Below are 24997 nucleotides of genomic sequence, written 5' to 3'. Positions count from 1 at the left end.
ACATAGGGGAGATCGCAAGGACATAGGATCACATAGATGATGTTAGCCGATCGGCAGTTGGTCATTCGTTGATTACGTGCTACGGATATAGTTTGTTCCGTGGTTTTTATAGTCTCTCCAATTACTGCGTGGGGACAGGCGTGGCAGGAGCCACAGTGATGGTTTCCATAGATGGGTTTGAGATTGGTTATCGCGGTTTGGGTACCCTGTGGGGTTTCTGGCATCTTTCCCCTCACTAAAAAATGTTTGAGGTTCTTATTTCGCTTGAAGGCAAAGATAGGTCTGTTAAAAGGAGTCCTATCTTTTTCCAAGTTCAACAAGTGCCAGCTGGAATTAATGGCATGACGGACTTTGTGATTGAGATTGGAATGGCGGATAACACATACCAATTCATCTCTCGTTTCAGTGGGTTTGAGTTGGAACATGATGTCCCGATTGGCATATCTTCGGCTAGTAAAAAATGCTGTGGAAACCAATGCTATCTGTGAAGCAGAAGCGGAATTTCTCACTCCCACCACCACGAGATTACGCATTATATACGGGGTACCCAAAACACATAAGAACAGTACTGATCCGCCGCTCAGACCCATAGTTTCCACCATAGGTTCTGCTACAGAACCTTTGTCCAAGTACATAGATAAATTCCTAAAACCATTGGTCACGGAACTAGACTCTTACGTGAAAGACACTGGACATTTTATCAGTCTAGTGGAAGGTTTGCCCTTCTTTGAAAACCGAGAACTATTGGTAACTTTGGATGTGGAGTCCTTGTACTCCAATATCCCTCAACAAGGAGCCTATGACACTATCAAGAAAATTCTATCCATGGGACCTGAGGCCAATAACACTGAATTTATCCTCCAGTGTCTCGAGGTAGTTTTATGTGAAAACTACTTCGAGTTTGATCAAAAAATGTACAGGCAAAAGATGGGAGTTAGCATGGGGCCGAGTTGTGCCCCCAGCATGGCCTGCCTGTACATGGGGGAATTCGAACGCACCAACATCTTCAATGAGATGGCCCCCTTCCATGAGAATGTCAGAAATTGGAAAAGATTCATCGACGACATATTCTTTATATGGAAGGGGGACCAGGAGTCCCTGGAGGAATTTGTGCTATGGCTCAATGCAGCGGACTCTAATATCCGCTTCACTTGTCAATCCAGTCATTCTAAAATAGAATTCCTCGACATATGGATCCAACATCAAGATAGTGCCATCAGAGTCTACTTATACATGAAGCCCACAGCTCGGAACATGCTCCTTCAATATACGAGCTTTCACCCACGATGCCAGAAGGAGAGCATACCATATAGTCAATTCCTTCGCATACGAAGAAACTGTACGGATGTGCAGGAGTTTTTGAGTAAATCGGACATCCTCAAAGAGAAATTATTGCATCGAGGGTATCCACGGAAACTTGTGAAAGATTCATTCAAAAGGGCAAGATATGCCAATCGGGACATCATGTTCCAACCCAAACCCACAGAAACGAGAGATGAATTGGTATGTGTTATCCGCCTTCCAATCTCAATCATAAAGTCCGTCTGGCCATTAATTCCAGCTGGCACTTGTTGAACTTGGAAAAAGATAGGACTCCTTTTAACAGACCTATCTTTGCCTTCAAGCGAAATAAGAACCTCAAAAAAATGTTAGTGAGGGGAAAGATGCCAGAAACCCCACAGGGTACGCAAACCGCGATAACCAATCTCAAACCCATCTATGGAAACCATCGCTGTGGCTCCTGCCACGCCTGTCCCCACGCAGTAATTGGAAAGACTATAAAAACCACGGAACAAACTATATCCGTAGCACGTAATCAACGAATGACCAACTGCCGATCGGCTAACATCATCTATGTGACCCTATGTCCTTGCGATCTCCCCTATGTAGGGGAAACTGGACGAGAATGCCGCGTAAGGATAGGGGAACACAAATGCAATATCCAAAACAAAAAAACGTCAGCCCCTATAGTGACCCATTGGCTTGAGCAATCCCACTCTGAATCTGATTTAAGATGGTTTATACTGGAGAAAATCCAGGCCAAACCCGGAATAGACCCTATCAGCCTCCGCAAAAAACGGGAGGTCTTTTGGATTTTTATGTTGGATTCCGTCACTAAGGGCATGAATAAAGAAAGCCCATGGCGCAACACGTTCTTGTAAATACTTTATTTGTGCCCCTCAAATGAACAGCAGAAATCATAAATCTGTAAGGAGCCAAGAAATTTATGCAGTATGGAGGGGAATTGACTATATTGGGCACTGTAGCCCTCTCGTTTGCTCCCCACCAACTCCTTTATTTAGCTAGAAGGGGCGCATCGTGTTCTGTTAACATGATGGAGAAAACGTCCAGCTAGGATGCGACTTGATTAATTCTGACAGAGTTTATGATTACCTATTTTTTTGGATACTAGGCTATCTGAGTTCTTCTTCTTCTTTTTTCTATGCTCGGCAAACACGTATCTGTATGTTGCCCGAATCCATGGCGACCATGTAAACAGGGAATCGTCTGGTTGTTTGAACTTGCTTAGTCCTATGTCTATGTTGATGTAGACCATTATGGCTAAAACCCGATTTACCCTTGTAAGATGGCGACCGATCAGGCTGAAAAACGATAGTCCGTTTTCTCTATTCGTGACCATCTCCAGCTGATTCTCCTAAAGACCCCTACGATTTTTTCTACTTAAACGGATCCCTACCTGACCTCTTTGTCACTCCTGATCCAGCTGTTTTCTACGAGGACCGTGTCGCCGTGCTGCGTGGAAAGGAATAGACGGGACTAGACCCTGGTAAGCCCTCGACGGAGACGCTTTTGACTATTTCGTGTTCAGCATTGAGTCTGTAGCATTGAGTCTGGACGCTTTTTTAATCCTACCCCTTGAACCCTTGTCCTCTTGACAGGAACACCCTACCCCCCTTGACTCAACGCCTCGCTGATTGAAGCCCACACTGCGGGCGTTACCCGGGCCCCCCGGCAACACTTAGGATCGAAACTTTTTTTGCGAAGATGTTTTCTAGACTATTCGGCATCGTCATATCAGGTGATTGTGTTACTTATACTAAACCTATTTTGATCCCCTTCGGTATTGCGCTACTGTGTATCGCGTATATATTTTAGCATGTTGGTACTTCTTTTCACTGAACAAGGACCCCTTACGCTGCTAGCCCAGCAATTATTTAAATCTACTAGCAGATATAGGACTATCTGAACGGCACTCCTATCCTTAGGAGTTTTAGCCCTCCTCTACCTATATTTACATACATCTCCTTAGACCTTGTGAATAACGCTATGGGTTTTATCTACCTTTCAGAACCTGCTACATTGCTTTTACTCCAAGAAGCCCAGTTTACCAACTAGCGCCTTGTCAGCTCTATACCTCCACGCAGCCATTAGCGATCCTCTCTAAACCACAGAATCCCTTTGAGGATGAGTCTCTCCGGACTCTGAGGTATTGTATATATTTTATATATATATATATATATATATATATATATATATATATATATATACCCCCCCTACAAACCGTGAGCATCTGCAGGGTTGATATGCTTTGATATTATCTCCGCATCCCCTTTCTAGGCCACAAGCGACCCAGATTTTGGTGAAACTCCAAATGTTAAGAGGAATTTTGGGACTGATTCTCCCCCAGGTAATTGCTCTTTTGGGTAATTGCTCTTTTGAGTATTTACTACTGCTCACTGTTGTGCAAATAGAAGTTCGATTCTAACTGATTGTTCTCTTATCTACGCTTGTCCAGACATCCCCAAGTGAGAATCTCTGTGTTGGATACCACTGAAACATACCCGAGTAACCTGGATTGATTTTTTCTAATTCCCCGTGAGTAGATTTTGGCCCTTGTGTTGATGCCTTTTGTTTACTATTAATTTTAGACCATGTGTCCCCACACATTTGCCCCTGAAGCTATTCTAACTTTTATGTAGCATTCCATCACCTTTAGCCCAGTGATTATTTGTATTGCCACCTTCAAAAGTATGAATGGATTAGGTTGTATGAGTGAGTGAATTATGAATTGAATGAATGTGGATCTGTCCATCTTCACCGAGGTCCATTAGGTATGTCCTTTACTTCTCTATGATGGGAAGTGTACTAATTAGGGAGTGACCTTTTGATATCAGAGCCTTGACTAACCTACAATATCAAAGAAGATAACTAAAAGAGAAAATGCGGTTAGATTTATGTATTGTACTAAAACTGTAACTGAACTGTTTACTGAAAAGTGTGTTCCCCTCCTTGTACATCTCCGCCCTGAAGAAGGTGCGGCCTATCTTGGCCAACACCGAAACGCGCGTCGGTGCAATCTCTTTGGATGGCAGCTCTTTAGCTCTTGTTAAAACTTTTGTCCACCAGCTCTGCCTCCATATTCCACCTCCAGCTCCTGCAACCACATTCCATCTATTGTTGCAGGCGCAGTTGTACTTGTATGAGAGTATGTATGAATGAATGAGGAAATGAATGAATATCTGAGTGATGATGTATATATGAAAATCCCCTTGTGTGTACGGGAGTGTGAGGAACACCCTTGTGTGCCGTATCTATTTCCCTAACATCCCTGGTGGGATACACCCTTTTCCCCCTCCTTGCTGTTTTAAAGTTACTATATATCAGCCTGAAATGTCTGTATATGTATGGAAAGAGAAACTATGTTAAATAAATAAAAAAAGTATCATGTACTAAAAATAGTACCGGTGTAGTCTTCGGCTCTGATTTTCATGTTCACCCCACTCGTAACTGTATGGATCCTGTAAAGGACCTCTGATATCCTTGTGACAGGGCCATTTTGTTCTGTTTGGTATGTTCTAATCCTCTCCTTTCCTGCCCACATCCTATAATCCCGTTGGGGAACCCCCTTCTATTATATATCAGAAGAAAATAAACAGGGGAGGGGGTTGGGCGCAGAAGGCCTTTGAGGAGAAAAGGAAGGGATTTATTTGCCTCGCATTAAGAGGCCATTCCAGGCAAAGCCGACACTCTAGAGACCCCTGTGAGATGTACAGTGCATCGAGCAGTGTGCTAAGGTAGGAAATGAGGCAAGTTTCTTGGTGGACGTAAGCCCACCCACAGTCTGGACTGTGGCCATTTTAGATTGGGGGGCGGGTATAGAGGGAAACAGGCTGATGTAAATAAATACAGTGAAGCGGATGCTGGGTCCCTCCATTTCAGCCGTATGTACCATCAGATAGTAATGTCATTCGTGGCCCTGCAGCAGTGTACATGTTAGAAATGTTTCTGGATTGTTGAGGCTGGTGCTGTGAGGACGTTCCATGCATGTTAGCATGATTAGCTTTTATCGTTGAGGGCTATATGCTGGTTTGTTTTCTACCGCTCTAGGAGTTTTCGCTTCTTGTACCCCAAGTTTACAATGCAAACATACAAGTCTCATTGTATTTTAAAAGCTTTGTAAACAATTGTTGGCTGACTGCTACTTTTACACTCTAATGTCTACTGTTTAATTCAGTGTTTGTGAGGTTTGTGGCGCCGCGCGGCAAGCGCTACAGCATACTATAACAAGTAATTGAACCCACCAGTCACCTTGAAGATTAGACTGTGGTGAGTAGTGCAGTAGACGCTTTTAAACGCTCAGCAAATTAGGTCTATAGTATAGAGCGCCTTGTCACTATTCAGACTTTAGGCACTTTGCAAGGTTTTACTCCCAATAAGTGAAGTCTCTCGTAGGTCCCTTGTGTGTCTGTTTCTGGTGTTATTTCATCTATAATCCCCCTCCCCAACCCTGCCAGAGCCCATGCCAACTGCATCCTGAAGTAACCCTGCTTGGTCAAGGTTTCAGACTTGCTGGCGCAGGTCCGGGCACCATGCCAACCCCCCCCCCCCTCGCCACCTCCCATTGTGCACCCTGCACACAAGACACATCCGCATTCTTGTGCAGACGGCTTGTTGGCAGCGGTCTCCCTGAAATCACACACCCAACCTCCCTCCCGCAGAGAGGAGGAGCACCCAAACAAAGCCCTCCTTGTTAACGGGTCTCACGTGCAAGGCTGGCCTCATACCACCCATTGGGAAGCTCTGCCGCCTGTGCAGAAGACAACACATGCTTCGACAGACTCATCAGAAGACACTGTGTCTAACAGGAGGAGGCACCCCCCTACCCTTCAACGCAACCTTCCACATCCGGGTATTAACACCCCCAAACACTGCGCATGCCCTGCAGGGGCACACACCCCATTACACATCGCGCATGCTCACCAAAGCGCATTAACGATAGCTCAGCGAGTTAAATGCAGCTGTGGCAGATTAGTGCGTTCATTTTTTTGCTGCAGGTTCGAAATCATGCACAAGGACATGGGGCTAGATGTAGGTAAATGGTATTTACCGATTCTTAAATACCGAATACCGAAAAATTACTGAATCGTTAAGATTCGGTAATTTTACCGAATCGGTATTCGAATCGGTAAATACCGATTCGGTAAAATTACCGAATAGTCAAGGGTGGCAGGGTGTCACTTTGACACCCTGTTGCACCCCTGAATAGTGCTTGTGTGCCATGTGACACACATACATGCCCTCACAGATTTGCATATACACAGGTATTCGTTATTTACCACCAACTAATAGTTGGTGGTAAATAACGAATCCTTAAGGCCCTGTGGCACTGTTTACAGTGCCACCTACATCTCAATTTACAGATTCGTTAAATTTACCAATTCAATAATTTACCGAATCGGTAAATTTACCAAATCGGTAATTTTTAAGGCCCCTACATCTCAAACTCCAAATACCGGTCGGTAACGGCCTAAATCGCCCGTTAACGACCTGTATTTGCCTACCTACATCTGGCCACCAGTCTTTCAACCAGTTGATGTAGATAGAATGAGTGCCACCGAGCTACCGTATTTTATACCTTTTGTTTTGTGCGTTTATTTTACATTTATCTCCTCCTCTTTCAATATTTGGTCTGCTCCAGTCTCTTCTCTTTTTCTTCTCTCCGATTATGCTAAGGATTCTGCCCCCCCCCTCCCCTTTTGTTTACTTTCTGTGTAATGCTAGATGTTTGCTCCTTCGCACCCCCTGGAGCTCTCTAGAAAGGATTTGGAGGTCTGGGCATTTCAAGCAGCATATTCAAAGCTACCATAAAAGAGTGAAAATGCAAAGTGTATTTTATTCCCAGGATCACACGGTGTGGCTAACGAAGGGAAGCGGGGAGCCACAGCCTTAGCCACCAGACCGCTTCTTAATTCAGTGTTTATGAGGTTTGTAGCGCCGCACAGCAAGTGCTACAGGAAACTATACCAAGTAATTGAACCAGCCAATCACTTTGAAGATTAGAATGTGGTGAGTAGTGAAGTAGACGCTTTTTAAGGCAGGGCAGTTGTACTACAGTGCCACCCAGTGGCAGTGCCCAAAACTAGCCTTTAGGTGTCTGGGGACCGTCACTGGCCGGCAACTTTATTTTTGGCCTGCAAATATGTTTTTTTTAAAAAACAATTCTATAGTTCCTTCCAGTATGGAGATCCTGGCTCCAGTCCGGTTCTTTCAGCCAACAACCTAATGCATTCTGGGAGTAGTAGTCTTGATTAGCTTCCGTTAACCAACCGGACGAGGTTGAAATAGTTCGGAAAATGAAAGTCCGGCATGGAAATCGGGTGCCCCAGCAGGCCGATAACAGTCCAAAGAGCCCACTCTGAACGTGATCCTACCCACTGGCTGATGAAACGATAGAGTGCCTTATCACTATTCAGACTTTAGGCACTATGTCAAGTTTTACTCCCAATATGTTAAGTCTCACCTAGGTCCCTCGCGTGTCTGTCTCTGGCGGTATTTCATCTATAATCCCCCCTCCCCAAACAGCCCCAGGCCCAACCCCGCCAGATGAGACAGACATCGTAATTGTAGTAAATTATACATCTCTCCGTAATAGACATGAATGTGAACCCTTCAGGGAGCGCAAAAAACCTGATGGATCACAAATTGAACAAGACTTTGCATGCAATCGCCCTCGCATTTACGCAAGTTTAAGCTATTGGCATTGTAAATGACAATGCCTTTTCTTTATGTTTATTTTAAAAACTAAAATAAAAGGCATTGTTATATGCAATGTCAATAGCTCAAACTCGCGTAAATGCGAGACTTATTGCATTACAAATGCGTGTTTAGGACGTTTAAAAACACCGAAGGCGCAGAGTCGTACGTACAGACTGATGCGCAAAGCTTAGTGAATGGAAAAGCTCTGTCCGCGCCTTTAAAGACGACTGGATGCAAACAAACAAAAATAATATGTCGGAGACGCCTGAATCTTACCTCAGACGCACGATCCTTTCCACTACCAAGGCAGTTAGTATGCCGATCACGGCGAGGGCCAGCAACTTCCCCATGACAGCTGCGCTCACCAGAGGAACGTTTCTGCTCAAATCTCTTCTTCGGAGCAGCGGGAGGATGTGGGAGAGTGCAGAAAAGGAGCGAACGGGAGAGTCAGGCGGTGAACTATCAAAGGGAGGGCCCACTGCCGCCAGCCCTCGGTCGGTGAGGTGTGGCGTCCCTGTCTAAACTCGGCAAGCAGCCAAAAAGCTTGGAGAGTCTCTCTTGTACTCAAAGTGGCTCAGAGGCCCGTGAAATAACCTCGCAAAGGAATGTGCCATGCCACATGTTCGCTGCTTGTCTCCTCGTTCAACTAAGTTCATGTTTCACCTGCTGGTCTGGGGAAAATGTATTTGCTAAAACTCACAAATGGTAAAAGTATTATTTTGTAGAAACTTGCGCTACCTGTGTTACGACGGGGGATGGAACTTACGTTTTCATTTGTAGTGTTTTTTCTGTTGTACCACAAGCACCTACAATCTTCTCAGGTTCAGGGATCTGGTCTTAAACATAATACGGAAGAGCACGATGGATGTCTCAATCTTGTTGTGTGCTAGGTGCTGGGCCACCTTAGGCCTCAGTAGGGGGTGCACGCTTGCGCAGGGGCAGATCGCGCACCAGCGATAGCACTCAGACCGACACCAGTGTCTTGGTCGGAAGTGACGTGCACGAGCGCCCGTCCTCCTTTTATTTAACCCCGCAGGCCACGCCTGGCCTGCGGATGTAGGGATGTCAACTAGACCGCTACCAGTATTACATTCCTATCCAACCATATACATTTTTCACAGCGACTGAAACTTAGTTCTATCTTGAAGAATAGTTCAAACAAAATGCCTTAGTACTTGCATGTCCCTTGATGACAGCTTCAGGGTCTCAGCAGGCAGGCATAGTCCTTCAACTTCTGACTCGGTGGTGGATTGGGCCGCAGATTGTATCTCCGGGTGTTGGCTCGGCCACCTTCAGTACTTTGATAAGCGTCTCTGATTGTATCCGACGGTGTTTGAGACATCAACGCCGGCTCAGATCTCTCCGCCTGGCTCTCTGAGGGCAAATTATCTTCTTCTCCAGGCGTTGCGGTTATGTGTGGTTCATTGTCTTCTTCCGCTGCCTCCGAGCATTGCCTGGACTCTGGTGGGATTGCCGTGAACCAGGAGGTATTTCGTTACACTTCTTCTTCACCTTTCCTTGCGGTGACCATGGTACCTTTTGTGGACGTTACTGTCCAGGTACCCGGCTCATATCGAGTTTGGAATTTTCCCCCGGGGCGTCTATTTCTCATAATCACTCGGGTCCCCTGGCTTAAGTGTCTTGGAGAGGCTCTACTGCATCGGCTAGCTCGCTGATTCCCTTGTCGTCTCCGATCCTGTGCTTCATCGGTGTTGGCCGAGTCCGGTGTCCACCCTGGGACAGTGGTAAGGAGGTCTCTTCGTGGTCCTTGGAACATGAGGGTCCATGGGCTCCGTTGCGTAGTGCAGTGAGGGGTGCCCCGGTACTCCCGTAGGAATTCGTGTAGTCTCTGTTCGGGATTGGCTTGTTCCACCACCTCTATCCGGAACACCTTGTTGAGGGTCTGCATAAATCTCTCAACGTCCCCATTTGCCTGGGGCCATTGAGGTGTGATGCGACAGTGTAGAATGCCCCTTGCCTTGAGAAACGTGGCAAACTCAGCTCCTTGGAACGGCGGTCCATTGTCGCTCCGTATTTCAGCTGGGTATCCAAACATGGAGAATATTTCTTCCAACGCCGGCCCTACATGTGTGAATGAAGTGGAGACAACCCTCTCCACTAGCGGGTATTTAGAATAAGAGTCGATGGCCACTAGCGTGTGTCCTTCCCCCGGGAAGCTTCCAAAATCTATGCTGACCTTGGTCCAGGGAGATGTGCAGCCTTCTTCCGTGATTACCGGTGCGGGTCTCTCAGGGTCGCTCGTCAGCTGACAGGACATGCAGTTTCTCACGTATTTCTCCACCATGGTTTCCAGCTCCGGGACCCATACCTTCTCCCTCATACGTGCTTTCATTTTTGTCGTGCCTTGGTGACCCCCGTGGGCGAGTTGTACTGCTCGGTGTCTTAGGCTCTGTGGTATCACCAGTCGTGACCCTCTTAGTAACACTTCTTCTTCCGTAGCACTTAGTTCATGCCGGACGCGCCAGATCTTTGTAAGTGCCTCTTTGTCTTCCGCGGTCCAGGAGTTGGGTGGGCATAGGTAGTCGGCCCACGAGCCTTCTCGAACTGCCTGAAGCGACCTCATGTTGATGTTGTCAGCGGCAGCTGCTTCCTTAATATCTTCTATCGTCATGCACTGTGGACATGAGGTAAGGGCCACCCAGTGAGCGTATTCCTCACAGTCGTCGTCCACTGGTTCTGGCTCCTGTTGTGAGGGATGGCGCGACAGATAATCGGCAGGGTTTTTGGCCCCTGGCCGGTATATCACCTCCATCTCGTATGATTGTAATTGAATTACCCATCGTTCGATGCGAGGTAGTGGATGTGGGGCGGTTCCCTTGAAAAGGGACACTAGGGGTTGGTGGTCAGTGACCATAATGAAAGAATGTCCTTGTAGATATAAATGGAAGTGGCTACAGGTCCATTTGATGGCGAGAGCCTCCCTCTTGATCTGTGCGTACCTGGTTTCAGTTGAAGTTAGGGCCTTACTGGCAAAAGCTAATGCTGTCCACTGGCCGGGTTCATGTTCTTGGGTCAAGACAGCGCCGAGGCCTACAGGGCTGGCATCGACGATCACCTCCGTACGTTTCGTGGGGTCAAAGTATGAGAGGGTGGCCTTCTCCAGGAGAGCATCCTTGATTCCCTGGAATGCTTCATCTTCCTTTGGGCCCCACTGCCACGTGGCATCCGTCTTGGTCAGTATTCGTAGCGGCTCGCTCCGAGTGGCCAGGCCCGGTATGAACCGGCCACAGTAGGTGGCCATACCAAGAAAACTTCTCACTTCCGTCGGGGACTTCGGCGCTAGGGCATCCTTTATGGCCTTGGACTTCCTTGGGTCTATCTGGATCCCTTCCTGGTTAAAGACATAACCAAAGAATTCAATAGAGGGCTGAAAGACTGACACTTTTCTCTGTGGAGTGTCGCTCCATAGGTGCTTAGTCTCTTTAGGACATCCCGAAGGTGCTTATGGTGTTCTGACGCGGTGGCAGAGTGTATTAAAATGTCGTCACTGACATTTATTACCCCCCGGCAATCCAGATAGGAGTTCTCTAATGGTGTTCTGGAACACCTCCGCTGCCGATGAGATGCCGAAGTTTAAACGCTTGTAGCGCCGGAGGCCAAGATGGGTACTGAAAGTGGTGATGAATCGGCTTTCCTCCGCTAGTGGTAATTGATGGTATCCAGCGTTGAGGTCTATTTTCGAAAACCACTTTGATCCGTTCACGTCAGCCACAATGTCATCCATAGTTGGGGTCAGATGTCTCTCCCTCCGGATAGCGGCATTTGGTAGCCGCATGTCGATGCATAGGCGTATCTCGCCTGGTTGCTTGGGCTTCTCTACAATGACCATTGGCGATACCCACGGGGTGGGCCCCGTGACTTTTTCTATGACACCTAGGCTCTCCAGTTTTTCAAGTTCCTTTTCCACCAGCGGGCGAAGGTGAAAAGGTATCCGGCGGTGACGCAAGGCGGTGGGAGCGACAGATCTGTCAATGTGTAGTTTAATAGGTTCACATTTTATGCAGCCCAGGCCTCTGAATAGTTCAGGGAAACGTCCTAACAGTTCATCTACCTGATGTGCTCTAATGCGATTGGCAAATGCTATTAGTTTCAAGTCCTCAGCTGTGTGACTACTTATTAGAGTGTCAGCCTCTCGGTCGATTATGTGGACTGTCGCCATTACCTCTGACTCATCAGCCTGAATAGGTATTGTGATCTTTCCCTTGAGGGGTAGTGGTGTGTCCGCTCCGTAGGCGAATATCCTCGTCTTGGACGGCAGTACCTGGGGCCGTGGGCGTAGTTTGTCAAATTGTTGCAGGCATATTACATTGACAGTGGCGCCAGTGTCAATGATGGCTTTAACCTCGTTTCCCCCTATCTGTACGATGCATGTTGGTTGTGGCCGCCGTCGTTGTTTGAGCTCCCGTGCGAACGAGACAATGTAGGCCTCTTCATCCTCCGACTCCGAATCGTCATACACCGTGGGTAGGTGTCTCTCTGCCTTCGCTGGTGGTGGTTCGGACAGTGACAGCTGATGAACGGCCTTGGTAGGCGTCCTCTTGAAGTTCTTTGACGTGTTCTTTCTGCGGCAAACAGATACGAAGTGGTTTGGGATTCCACAATTTGCACATGTCTTTCCCTGGGCCGGGCAGTCGTTGGCCGCGTGGGGCTCATGTCCGCAATACCCGCACCGGGCTCGGGGCGGGTCTCTCCGATATTCTTTCTGTGGCGGTCCACGTGGTTGAGACCGCACTGCATCTGCCCGTTCAACCTTGATAGTTTCGGTTTTAATCTGGGGCTTGTGTAGTGCCTGTTCCATGGCAGTGGCTCTGACGTTCGAGAGTTCATGAGATCTGGCCAGGATTAGGATATCTTCCAACGAGATTCCTGGTTTGCGTAGAATCGACCCTCTCAGTGCCTTGTCTCGACACCCTTGGATAATCTGCCTCCTTATGGCTTTTGGTTGGTCCTCGTCGGTGGAGCTGGCTAGCTCCCTGACGCGAGCATGGAATTGGTCCATCGTCTCACCCTCCCTCTGACGTGCCTATCCCAACTTGAAAACTTCGAAGTCCACGTTCAGTTGGGGGTCAAAATGACCGTTGAGGGCAGCAACTGACGCGTCATAGCTGTCCGCTGGTCCCGTATTAGGCAAATGTTTGAACAGTCTAAATATTTCATCCCCCGCATAGTGTAGTAAAAGCGACCTTTTCACAGCATTGTCTGTCTCTCTCGTGACCACAAAATAATTTTCTAGTCTTTCGAGCCATATTTTCCACCATGGTGAGGCTGTGGATGGGTCTTCTGCTTCGCTGAACGGCGGTAGCACCCCCGCCGCGGCGTGTTGAAACGGGATGTTGATGGTGGCTGCTGGTGGATCTTCGTTCCCCATGGCGGTAGTGCGACTGTACTTGGCGTTCCTCCTGCCCCCTCTTGTGTTGCGACGACATGTGGCCTTGCTGACTATTTTCCCCTATGGCGCCCGTTCAGCGGCGCCACGTGGCAGCTGCGCGGCTCACCTCGGTTCCCCCGCGAGTTCAGTGGGCCTCCGGTGGCGTGAGGGTGTCGTGGTCTCTTCCAGGGTCTTCCTCCACCACCAGGTCGCTGTTTGTTCCCCTCTGGGGCGTAGAGGCGTGCCCCCTGGCCGTTTCCACGACACACGCGCAATGCGTGAGCAATTGCAGGGCGTTTCCACGTCTCACGCGCAATGCGTGAGCATTGGTAGGGTGTTATACCGGCCCGCGATGCACGCGAGAGGCGTGAGGAACAGCATCCAGTCGCGTCTGCGGACCGGCCGTGTCAGCTGCAATGTCGCGTCCCCTCCTTTGTAGTGGCAGGGAATGCTCCAAGGCCCAGGTGAGGAGGCAGGGACAGGTGGGCAGGCCCAGGGCAGGCAAACGCCGCAGCCTGCAAGCACGCGGTAGGCACCGCGGAAAGGAGCGGACTGCTCCGGGCAGGTTTCTGGTGTACGGGCGAGGGTTGGGCCCCCTCCGCTCGTCGCCAATGTTGTGTGCTAGGTGCTGGGCCACCTTAGGCCTCAGTAGGGCGTGCACGCTTGCGCAGGGGCAGATCGCGCACCAGCGATAGCACTCAGACCGACACCAGTGTCTTGGTCGGAAGTGACGTGCACGAGCGCCCGTCCTCCTTTTATTTAACCCCGTAGGCCACGCCTGGCCTGCGGATGTAGGGATGCGTGTGCGTGCGGCAACTAGACCACTACCAGTATTACAAATCTAAAGCACCTGCAAGGGGCTATTCTTTGTTCCGTTCGCTTGCTAGACAATTAGGAGGTGTCTTTGGCTACAGGTGGGTGGGCTCTTGAGCCAACTGTATCGCCACCTTGGCCAACCATGGACGGGGTGAGGCCAAGAAGAGGAGGAGTGCCTAAAAGGCTGACCCAGCACAAGCAACCCTTCCCCAAAAACAAATCACAAAGGCCTCTAAGGCAGCTGCGGGGCTCCTGAGGAAGTTACAAAAACACAGATGGATGCCAGGTGATGAGTGCCTCCGCACTCAGTCTCGTGGAAACTCACTCTCCGTAGGTGTTTGTAGCTCACCTTCTGCACCCCCCACGACATTGACTCTTCTCGGGGAGATTGTATTAAGGGAGCAGACATCAGGTGACGCAAGCAGCGCCATGTAAGTTGACAAGTCAGGATAGTGGAAGTAGGTGCGAGGGAAGAGGCTCATCTCTTCTTAATATCAGCAACTCGAGCTGCGGTTTCTTGATTAGGGCGAAAGGGCTCCACGCCCACTTCAATTTCTGCACCAATTACTACCTCATATTTCTTTTTGCAAATATTTATTCGAAAGGTCGCAAATCAATATTGTGTTTCTGCTTGTCTGCCGAACAGAGTGTGGTACAAATACAGGAAAGCAAATGTACTTTTAGTAAGATGGATGGATGGCTGGATGCTCTGGTGATTCACCAGTGGTGATAGGATACATAGATGGATGGGTGGGCAGAAGAGTTACAGGAGAGTGTGTTCAGAAGGACGAGTGGCTGTATACATGAATGAAAGAATGAATGGATGAATGGATGAATGCTCTGTATGATGAACAAATGAATAGATGATTTTTAAGTGGGTGAATCAGTGAATGGGAAAGTCTCTTGAAGGGTGGATGGATGTATTCATGAATATATTAATGCAGTGGATGATTTAAACATGTATTAATTAATGGAGGCATCCAGGGCACAAGTCCTAAAAAATGAAGTGGGGGGACGCTGTCACCGGAAGTGACATCACGACAGGAAGTGATGTCACAAAAGGCGGCTTGCACCATTGGGCTCATTGCCTCCCCTCGCTCACCCCTTAGATGCGATTGCATCTGAGAAGTCAGCGCTTGAGCAGCGTGTTCTGAGCTCCGAGCTCCTCGTCCCAGAGAGGCCAAAGAGTGAAGCCCAGCTGTTTGGCAGGGGGGACGGCGTCCACCCGGTAAAATAAGTGGGGGGACGCCGTCCACCCACGTGGTACCCCGACTCAAGCCCTGGAGGCATCATTGGGGCAATGATGCATGGGTTGAACGCACTTACGTTGCCTGGACTCGCTCACTACCTTTTATTCACCACCAACATTTATGCCTAAACACTTTGAAATGTGGCGAGCCACCACTATTCATTATTACCATTCAAAACAGAACGCAATAACTGTGAGATGTGAATCACGGTAGTGACCTTACTACCGCTCCAGTTTTAAAGCCACAGCCTGTACACAGAGCAGGTCAAGGCACACACTGTTCCTCCTTATACTGTAGGAAAGTCCTGGGAGGGACGCTGAGCGCAGTGTTCCTTCCTGGGAGTCTGCAGTGACCATGATGCTTTACCTGTACAAACACCTTTGGAAAGACTGCGTATTGCACACAGTGCCCACGCGAGCCTCCTGGAGTGAGGGGGTCTATCAATGTACTCGAGAGCCATTGACCTTTCTACCTTTACTTTGCAACACTACTGGAGAGTTAACTTCCCACTTAACAGTGCGTGACTTGGCCCTGCAGTATTGTACAGTGACCCTATTGCCTCGCCCAAAGGGGCTGCCAACCGCTGTATATTGCGCGCATATTGACACGTTTCAGTCCAGTGCTTAACACTCATGCGGAGGTTGTTTGTCGCGGTACACTGTCCATGGTGATGACTCCTCTGCGTGAATGCCCTGGGAAGAACATATCACAGTACAGTGTCTGCAGCAATTATCCTGCTACCTATTGCCAGACAGACCTGTAAGGGGCCCATCTCTTGATGCTATCTACTGTGACCACGTTTTTTCTACTGTCCAACTCTTCTTTAATGCACTTGTGTGGAACTTTTTTTTTTTAGATTTTGCCTGCACAGCGCTTGTCATCCAATCCAGTGTTTTTTATTCGTTTCTCTTGTTTCTGTGCTGTAACTTTAATTTCTTCTACGAGGCTTGGAACGCATCGTACTAAGCTTTGCTTTCAGCCATGAGCCAGGCCCCCGGTTTTTTCCTTATCACCTGTTACTGAACAATATATTGCCTTTCTCACTAAACAAGTCCTAAAACGTTCATGGAGTTCCTTTAAATTATATTGCACAACTGCTCACCAAGCTAAAACTTTAAAAAACAATTATTAATCACATAGGCGAAACCTAATGCATTTACCAATGCTTGTTTTGCTACTGTTGAAGACCAAGATCTGGTTTTATTTTTGGATTTTTTTTCAAGAACATTTCGGGGCACCATAGACATAGTCCCCACATTCTAACCAACCCCTTTCTCTAGCAAAAAGGCAGATCTGCTACCAGTGCTTTTTAACACTTGGATCAATTTCTCAGTGTAACGAATCTCATGGAAGGTGGGTTTTAGGGAGCAGCGAAGTACGATACACAACTCCTTTATATTTTATGTTTACCTGAAAGGTGTGAATGGTCTGATCACTTAATGTGTGAGCTGCATGCAAACTTTCTCCATCAGAGATGTTGTCTTGTTTGATTAGTCTTTAGTGTCCACATCTTTCTATAAATATCCCTTGTTTTAAGCCTATTCGTTCATAAGACTCGTGGTCTACATTTTATTAGTCCTTTTTCGTTCATGGCAAGCTATTTGTGATCTTTCAGCATTTGGGATCTGCCACATCACCCCCATGCTCATGCCATGATCTGCTCTTAACATCCACCATAGTGACACCTGCTGGAGGAAGAGGTGTGGCGCCGCGGCTAGGGCGACTGACTTCGGAATCTGGGGATCACGGTTCGATCCCCGGCACCGGCGGCAGATTAGCCCAGCACCATGTGACTTTGGGCAATAGCTTGCTTAATCTTCCAGACGGCCCCGAGCGCCTAGAGACCCTTACGGGTGATTGTGCGCTTTACAAATGTGGATTATTATTATTTACCCATTGGTGCCTTGTTTTTCACGCTAGGGTTATACACTCTGCTGCCTTTTTTGAGAGCTGGCTCCATGCATAATCCACTTAGTAAGAAGATTATGGTTTCCTCTATACAGGCCGTCATGCCACAGCAATGTTTGGTATTAGAAACTCTCTCTGGGGCTTTGCCCTGCACACTGGTGGAAATTGATAAATGTTTCGATGAGATCCCATTAATTGGGCAGAAAGGGTGGAATGATGATGAGTGGAGACAATTATTGCAGTTGGCATGTGCATTACGTTTGGCGAACAATGACAGCAAAGAACATGGGATTGTAAACTGATCTCGTTTATATCATTAGATACATTCACACTGCATTTAAAGACCATTAAGTGGGTTCATGGGCTGAATAAGGCAGGTGTCGCTAAAAGGTGTGTGGCCTTCTGCTCCTTGCTCTCCTGGTCCTTCTCCTTTTTCTGGGCCTCCTCATCTTAGTCCTTCTTCTCCTTCAGGTCCTCTCAATACACCTTCCTCCTGTTCCTGGTGCTCCTCCTAGGCATTCCTCCTGCTGTCCATTCTGATCATCTCGTCTTCCGGGTCCAGGTTCTTTCGCGGCCCTCCAGGACGTAGTTCTGTTCTCTCAGGTAATTATCCTTTTTCTCCTAGTCTTTCTCATTTGGGTTTTATTTACCCAATGACCCTTCTCCTCTTTCCTCGCCCTCCACTCCTGGTCCAGTTATCCCCCTCCTCCTCCTCATCTGTTCCTTGATTGCCCTCCTCTTCTGGGTCTTCTCCTGGTCTTTCAATCCCAAACTGGCCTTCTTGTTCCTCCTTTTACAGGTCTTCATGGCCTTTTCGCCCATGGTCCTTCTGGTTTTGTTCCTCCTGCTTGTACTAGTCCCACTCATGTGCCTTCTTGTTCTGGTCCCTGTGGTTCTCATCTGTGTTATCCTAGCAGTGGTTTTCCTGGTACTCCTCTTACTGGTCCTGCTGATGTAGGCATACTCAGTCTTGCTTACCCTAGTTTTCCTGTCCATGGTAGTGATTCTTGTGACACCGTGGTCCTGTTGGTCCCTCCTGGTTCTATTTGTGTGAATCCTCCTGTTATGATGCTCCTCTGTTTTCTTAGTCGTAATCCTCCTGATGCCAGTCCTCTTGGTGCTCATCCCCATGTTCTTGATATGTTTAACCCTGTTCATGCTGACCCAGGTCCATCGACTCTTCTTAGCCTGACGCCCTTGGTCCTGGTTTTCTTGGTGCTTCTGGACTATATGCTTGTTATCCTGGTCCTTATCTATTTATTGTTCCCGGTTTTGATCATCCTGGTCTTGGGCCTTTTGATCACCCTGATGCTGTCTGCCCTCCTGGCCCTCTTGGTCCTAGTTCACCTGGTAGTCTGGCTCTCTTGATGGTTCTGGTCATGAGCCTGGTTTTCCTGCATGGACACCTAGTACTCCTCCTTCTCTTCCCCCTGTTCAGTCAGGTGCTATCTCTAGACCTGTCACTAAGGTTGATTTATATATTTCTTTTACATGGGGTGGCAAGAAAGAAACGAGATCCCATTTAAACATGCATCAGCACTCTTCTTTTTATTCTTTTCCAGTGCTGACCTTCAACAGAACCTGCCTGATAAACTCTGGAGATAAGGAACCTGGAGGCAGGGATCTATGTGCATCTAGGACGTTTCATTGTATATGGAGATAAGTTAACTCAGCTGGCAATGCACTTACAGAAGAGAAATGACCGTTTATAGGTTTGAAGCACCATAAAGTAACAGAGAGTTCTATGGAAGATAGCTCAATGGGCTAATGATCTTGCCGCAGAAAACCTTGTGTCACTTGCAGGTCTCTAGTTAGAATTGTGGTAAAATGGTTGAATGATTAATACAGGCACATCAAACAGCTACATGCTTACCGCAAGTCATAATTTTGAAAACTGGCAGCTTTTTACTCTAACTTTTGAAATTATGAGATTAAATAAATAAATTCCACTGCATCGTACGAAACACCTATTAGGTGTAATAAAATAAATATTTCTAGAGTGTTGGGTAATTAGAGTGCATTTACACAAATAGACAGACATAGCTGACATTCTCACATAACATGCCCTTTTTACCACTATAACGTAGTGCTGAAAAGTGATTTGATCAGAGGGTGAATGGCCCACGTACCAAACATACTGACCCTAAAAATGCCTCAATAGAAAATACTGCCAGATCTCAGTTTATCGCTTGGCAACTTGTGAATTGGCATGCTGGGTGTATCTAAGTTTCTCCTGATGGGCGAGTATTAGAACTCAATTGTGCTCTGTATGCACATCAGTGGCGGCTGCTTTGGAACTGGAGTGGTAGGCTAGAGGGGAATGAAAATATAAATAAAATAAACTTACCTTTGCCGCCACCAAGAGGGCTGGCCAAATCATCACGCTCACCAGGGCTGAAAAACCACTCCTCCTCTGCTCTGGCAAACTCAGTCCGCACGACCCGACCTGGCTCCGAGTCCCGCACAGAAAAATAAAATGATAATAACGTCTTTTTATTATTATTTTTATTTTATTTTTTTGCACTGCTCAAAGAGCAGTGGGGCGATGCTCCACTGCCTTAGCGGAGGAGCAGTCACTGATGTGCAACAACTGCTCCAACGCAAGGCACACTTTGAACAAAAGGACATTTAACCCCTTGGCTGCGAGGCCGATTCCCCCCACTGTGCTGGGGGGAGGGGGGGGCGCGCACAGCGCCCGGTGCTCATGACGAGCTGAGCTCGTCATGAGCCACATTTCTCATGTGCTCATGAAGAGCTGAGCTCTTCCTGACCACACCCGTTCTTTAGAACGCTCAGCACAGGAGGGCTATTAGCCCCGCACCTGAGTGTTCTAACGGTCATGACGAGCTCAGCTCGTCATCAGCACACGAGAACCGTGGCTCATGAAGAGCTGAGCTCGTCATGAGCATAGGAGGGGTTAAGGGAGGTATTTGCACTTGCACCGCCCATTCAGGGTAGGATGACGCACACAGGAACCGTACGCTGACGCCACTTTTGTGTCCAAGATGATAGCATTCACTTTTGAGACATATATGGGAAGCAATACGGGGACTGGCCCGAATTCTGGGTGCAGCTCAAGAAAAGCAGTCATATATGGAATCTCCCTTTGATCGCACTCTTTTTCATTGTATTGACACAGAATATCAAAACCAAAAATATCGTGGAGCAAATTATTGTGTCAAGAACATCGAGGAAAGAAATATCAAGAAGGTAAGTTTCTAGAGGTAATCAAAGTTTTACCATATATATATATATATGTATATATATATATATATATATGTCTCACAAAGTGATCCAGCAGAACTTGAGAGCGCTCAACAGCGTGTGCTGCGCTCAGGGGTCGGATCCAGACCCAAGTATTAATTTTTACGCAAAAGGAGCGGCACATCCAAGATATTTTTTAAAGCTTTTTTATTAGAGCTTCACCCCACCAACGCGTTTCAGCCTCAACAGGCTTTGCTCACGGTCAGTTAGTCCTTCCACTCTTTCTCTTATTTATACTGGCCCATTTTTGCCATTAGGAGGCATTATGGGATACGTAGTTTTTACACACAGTTTTTAAATATATATCATAAAATTATATAAAAAGACTGGTGCATTAAACAATTAATATTTTGGTAATCAAGTGCATCATACTCAGTTCATATGGGCAATAATAATTTTCATAGTTCATACGGGATTAGTTCCAAGGTTATTTCTCAAAGTTCATCGGGTATAGTACCCTATTGCATTGAAGAGACTAAGCCGGTCCCGGTAACAGTCACTCCAAGTGTATGTGAAGGTCTTCCCCAAAGTTCATTCCTCTCGGCATTTTGGTGCGGAAGCGGATGACTAGGCGTGACTCCATTTGTCTCAGTTTACGAACTGTGTCACCACCTCTTTCCGTTCTCATCAACATTTTAAGTCCATAGAATCTCATTGATTATATATATATATATATTACCTACTGGCGGTCGCCAGTAGGTATATATAGTTAGGATTTTTTCCCTATGGGATTTTTGAAAATTCTATGTCTAATAACTTTGGCGTTTGTTAACGGAATTGGCTGAAATTTTCAGGAAAATTGAACATTTTGTTTCTGAGCAGCCCCTGGAAATTTGGGGGGGGTTTGTCAAGGGGGGGGCCGAGAAAAAAGGGGGGTCCCAAAACATGTTTTTCCCATGTTAATTTCCATAGGGCGGTTGGCCTCACTTTTAGGCCGAACGGCTGAATGGATTTGCACGAAACTTGGCAAAATTGTAGGGACTGTTAGCCCGATGTGCCTTTGCTAGGTCTCAATATATGTGCTCCAGTGGATTTTGAGAAATTAACGTTCAAAAAAAGATATATATCTGTAAGCGCGCTCCAGGCAGCGGTCCGGTTCGCGTACTTGACGCGTAACGGAACTTCGCGTAGCGAAGCTGATTGGCTCTCCGGTGTCTGTCAACATTCCAAACAGTCCGGAGCGGCCGCCATCTTGTCTCTCGGTGGGATCGAGAGACAAGAGGAGACCAAAACAAAGGGGAAAATGACCATAAGGGGGCATAGTAGATCCTCCCTGACCCCCTAGGTTTGATGTGGAGGCTTTAAAAGGGCCCCGCAGGGCAAAAAAATAAAATAATTTTTTTTTGTTTTTTTGCGTGGGGAGCGCCCGGTCCGCGAACCGGGAAGCGTTCTGGGGAGCATACTATAAGGAAAAATGAATGATAGACTTTTCAAATACTGTATGTTAATTGATTGTTGGTTTTGTTGATTATTTTTTAATTTCTTTATTTTTTAAGCAATTATTTATTATTGTGATTGTGTTTCAAAATTTTATAACATTTCTAACATTTCACTGTCTGAAATGTCGTTAATTTCATTGAACATAGCTTGTAATCTCTGAGTGTGTAAAATGTCCTCATTTTGAAGGAGGTCATCTACTGCTTGCACACATTGCAGTAGTTCTTGGTCCCAAGTTTCATCCATAAAGTCTATATAATTTGGATCAATTATTTCTTGGCTGCTCTCTTGCAGGACAATATGAAATGAAACTTTGTGTTCGCCTTCCATTTTGCCTGAAATTTGGATAAAAAAAATATATATTAGTAGAGATAGGGCACTGTTGGGATTAATTTTAGATAGGCAGTTTTTATCAGTGAATTTATCTTTGGGCAGTGTATAGTATCAGAGTGGAAGTAGGAATATAAAAAAGTGTATGTGATTTAACGTAAGTAAATTCATAATTATACAAGAGAAACCTAACTCCATCCATAACTATAACAGAGAAGTCTATCTAAATCTATAACTACTACAGAGGGATAGTATATAACTATCAGAAAAAGTTTACCATATTAACTTATAGTGCACAATATACTTCAGTTTTTAAAAGAACAACTTACCTTTACAAAGAAGTTGAAGTGATTAGTGAAAATCCTATTGAAATGTACAACAAGAAGTAGTAGTCAAAATGGCTGTGTTTCCTTCTTTTCCTTTATATATATTCAGGTATATAACCAATCAAATGTCAGGTAAAAAAAGTAGAAAATGAAAGTAACATTTTCATTGGTTGTCAATTCCAACACTTCAGATGTGTTTTGTGAAGTAATTTACCTCACGGTATTTAGAGAGGTCTACAGGCTAAATGGCTAAATGGAATTTCAATCAAATTTGTGAAAATGATAGGGATTGGTATGTAGTATGAGCTAATCTATATTTGGTGAAAGTGTCTCCAGTCGTTTTTCTCTAAATTACTTTCCCACCTTTTTTTGATGGAGCGCTTCCCGGGGAGCGCCCCAGTACGCGAACTGGCGAGCGCCCCGGTACGCGAACCTGAAGCGTTACGGGAGTCCACCATTTTGTGTTTCGGTCGAATTAAGATACAAGATGGAGGGCAAATAATGTTCAGAATGGGTAGAAGGGGGCACGGTAGACTTATCTTGACCCCCTAGGTTTTCTGAGGGTGGCTGAGGAGGCTTATATGTGCGAGAAAAAAAAACATTTTTTAAAAAAATTTCACGAGGTTAGCTTCCGGTTTGCGTACCGGGTAGCGCCCCGGGGAGCGTAATTTGTTGAAAGTTAGTGAAAAAAGTTAGAGTAAAATAATAATTGTGAGTGATCAGATGTAGGGTAGCTCTGAGAAGAGCTTTTGGGTTTGTGGTACATTTAGGTACTTATAAGTAGGTACCAATGCACAGTCTTAAATTCAGAATGAAAATTCTGTTGCCCTCATCTGAGAAGTGAACTCCATCTCCTCTGTAGATATCTTGCATGTAGTAACGCAAGTTATTGTTGTACATGGAGCCCATTCCATGGTCTCTCATGTAAGCTGAAACAGATTTGTTTACATGCTTCCTCGACTTCTCAATTTGAGGACAAAATTGGTTTGACCACCTCCATTTCTGTCTTTGGCATATATTTGAATATACCAAGGCAGTTTGAGGAAAAAGTGCCATCAATTGCTCAAAGGTGTCCTTTAAAAGCATTTCCAGACCTACCCCAGTCAAAGTGCCCAAATCATTACCTCCACAGTGCACAATTAACAGGTCAGGTTTTGGCAAATGCATAAAGGTATTCACCAATGGTATCAATTGGTGACATTTTAATCCTCTGTGGCCAAACCACTTAATTTCCACATCTTGTAAATTGAGGTTAGGTAAATTTCTGTTCTCAGCATACCTCTGAGCCCAATAGATGTAACTATGTCCAACAATCCAGACAGAAAACATGGTGAGAGAAGGTTCTGCTGCAGTCAGATGAAGTGTGGCAATGAAATGGCAGTTGAAAAAATAAGAGTTTAAAATGAAAAAAACTGTGGAGTTTCTGTGTTAATGAAGCAGTAACAGTGATTGGTGGATTTTGACTGCTGAAAACCGAAAGTTAGGGTGCATGGATGAGTTCTTTGAAAGATGTATTTTGAATGGTCAATAAAAAATCATTAAATGAAAGATTGCACTGGATATGCAGGTGCACTGAGAGTTCAGAGTTCAATTGAAACATTGTTGTGTGAACTTGCAAACACCAGAGGTCTTCCAAGAGGTGGTTGCTATGCAAAAAAGGCAGAGAGGGCAGAGGGGAAGGGTTTTGATTTGAAAAAAGTGAGGGAAGAGTTTTGATTGGGTGACATGAGAGATATGTGTGAAGAATTACAGCATTTCTGTGCTTTTTATGGCTGCAGACTCTGGAGTGCATACCTTTTGCTCTGCTGAAGACAAATTGGTGTGTTTCTGAGACTGTTTTGAAACTCATAAAGTATTTGCTAAGGTGAGAAAAGATTTATTTAATTTAGATAGAGAATAGTGTGCTTTAAGGAGAAAATTATGAAGAAAGTTGTGTTTTTAAAATGTTGCTTTGTCTCAAGTGTTTTACAAATAGATTTTGTTTCTTTGAGAAATTGTAATTGGAGAAAATGTGAAGTATTAGTACTGACAGGGTGTTTTTGTGCATAGGAGCTGTGGAGTGTTTTCAAATTATGACTTGAAAATCGTTTTTGAGGAAAAGGAATGGTTTTAAAATTTATGACAAGGACATAATGGTGTATGCTTCTTTATAAGGCATTTGAGTGTCTCTGATGTTATTTTTCCCATTTTAATGTAAGACCTTTCCCCGTGGTGCAAATTCCTTGTAAATATGCTCCCACCTGTGCATGGCAAATTTAGATTTTGATTGTTTGAGTTAC

The 24997-nt window shown here is 46.0% G+C and overlaps 1 protein-coding gene across 1 annotated transcript in view; it reads right to left on the bottom strand.

Annotated features, from left to right (window-relative positions):
- Positions 1–8403, bottom strand: part of LOC144784743 (serum paraoxonase/arylesterase 2-like) — a 448276-nt gene extending 439873 nt beyond the window's left edge. Inside the window, exon 1 of the mRNA XM_078663731.1 lies at positions 8275–8403. Coding sequence (XP_078519857.1) covers positions 8275–8348 — 74 coding nt within the window. The 5' untranslated portion in view covers positions 8349–8403. The remainder of the gene's footprint in view (positions 1–8274) is intronic.
- Between the last annotated feature and the right edge of the window lie 16594 nt (positions 8404–24997).

Source organism: Lissotriton helveticus, chromosome 10, assembly GCF_964261635.1.
Source record: "Lissotriton helveticus chromosome 10, aLisHel1.1, whole genome shotgun sequence".
In the NCBI taxonomy this organism is placed as follows: Eukaryota; Metazoa; Chordata; class Amphibia; order Caudata; family Salamandridae; genus Lissotriton; species Lissotriton helveticus.
This window is presented reverse-complemented; position numbering and strand designations above follow the sequence as displayed.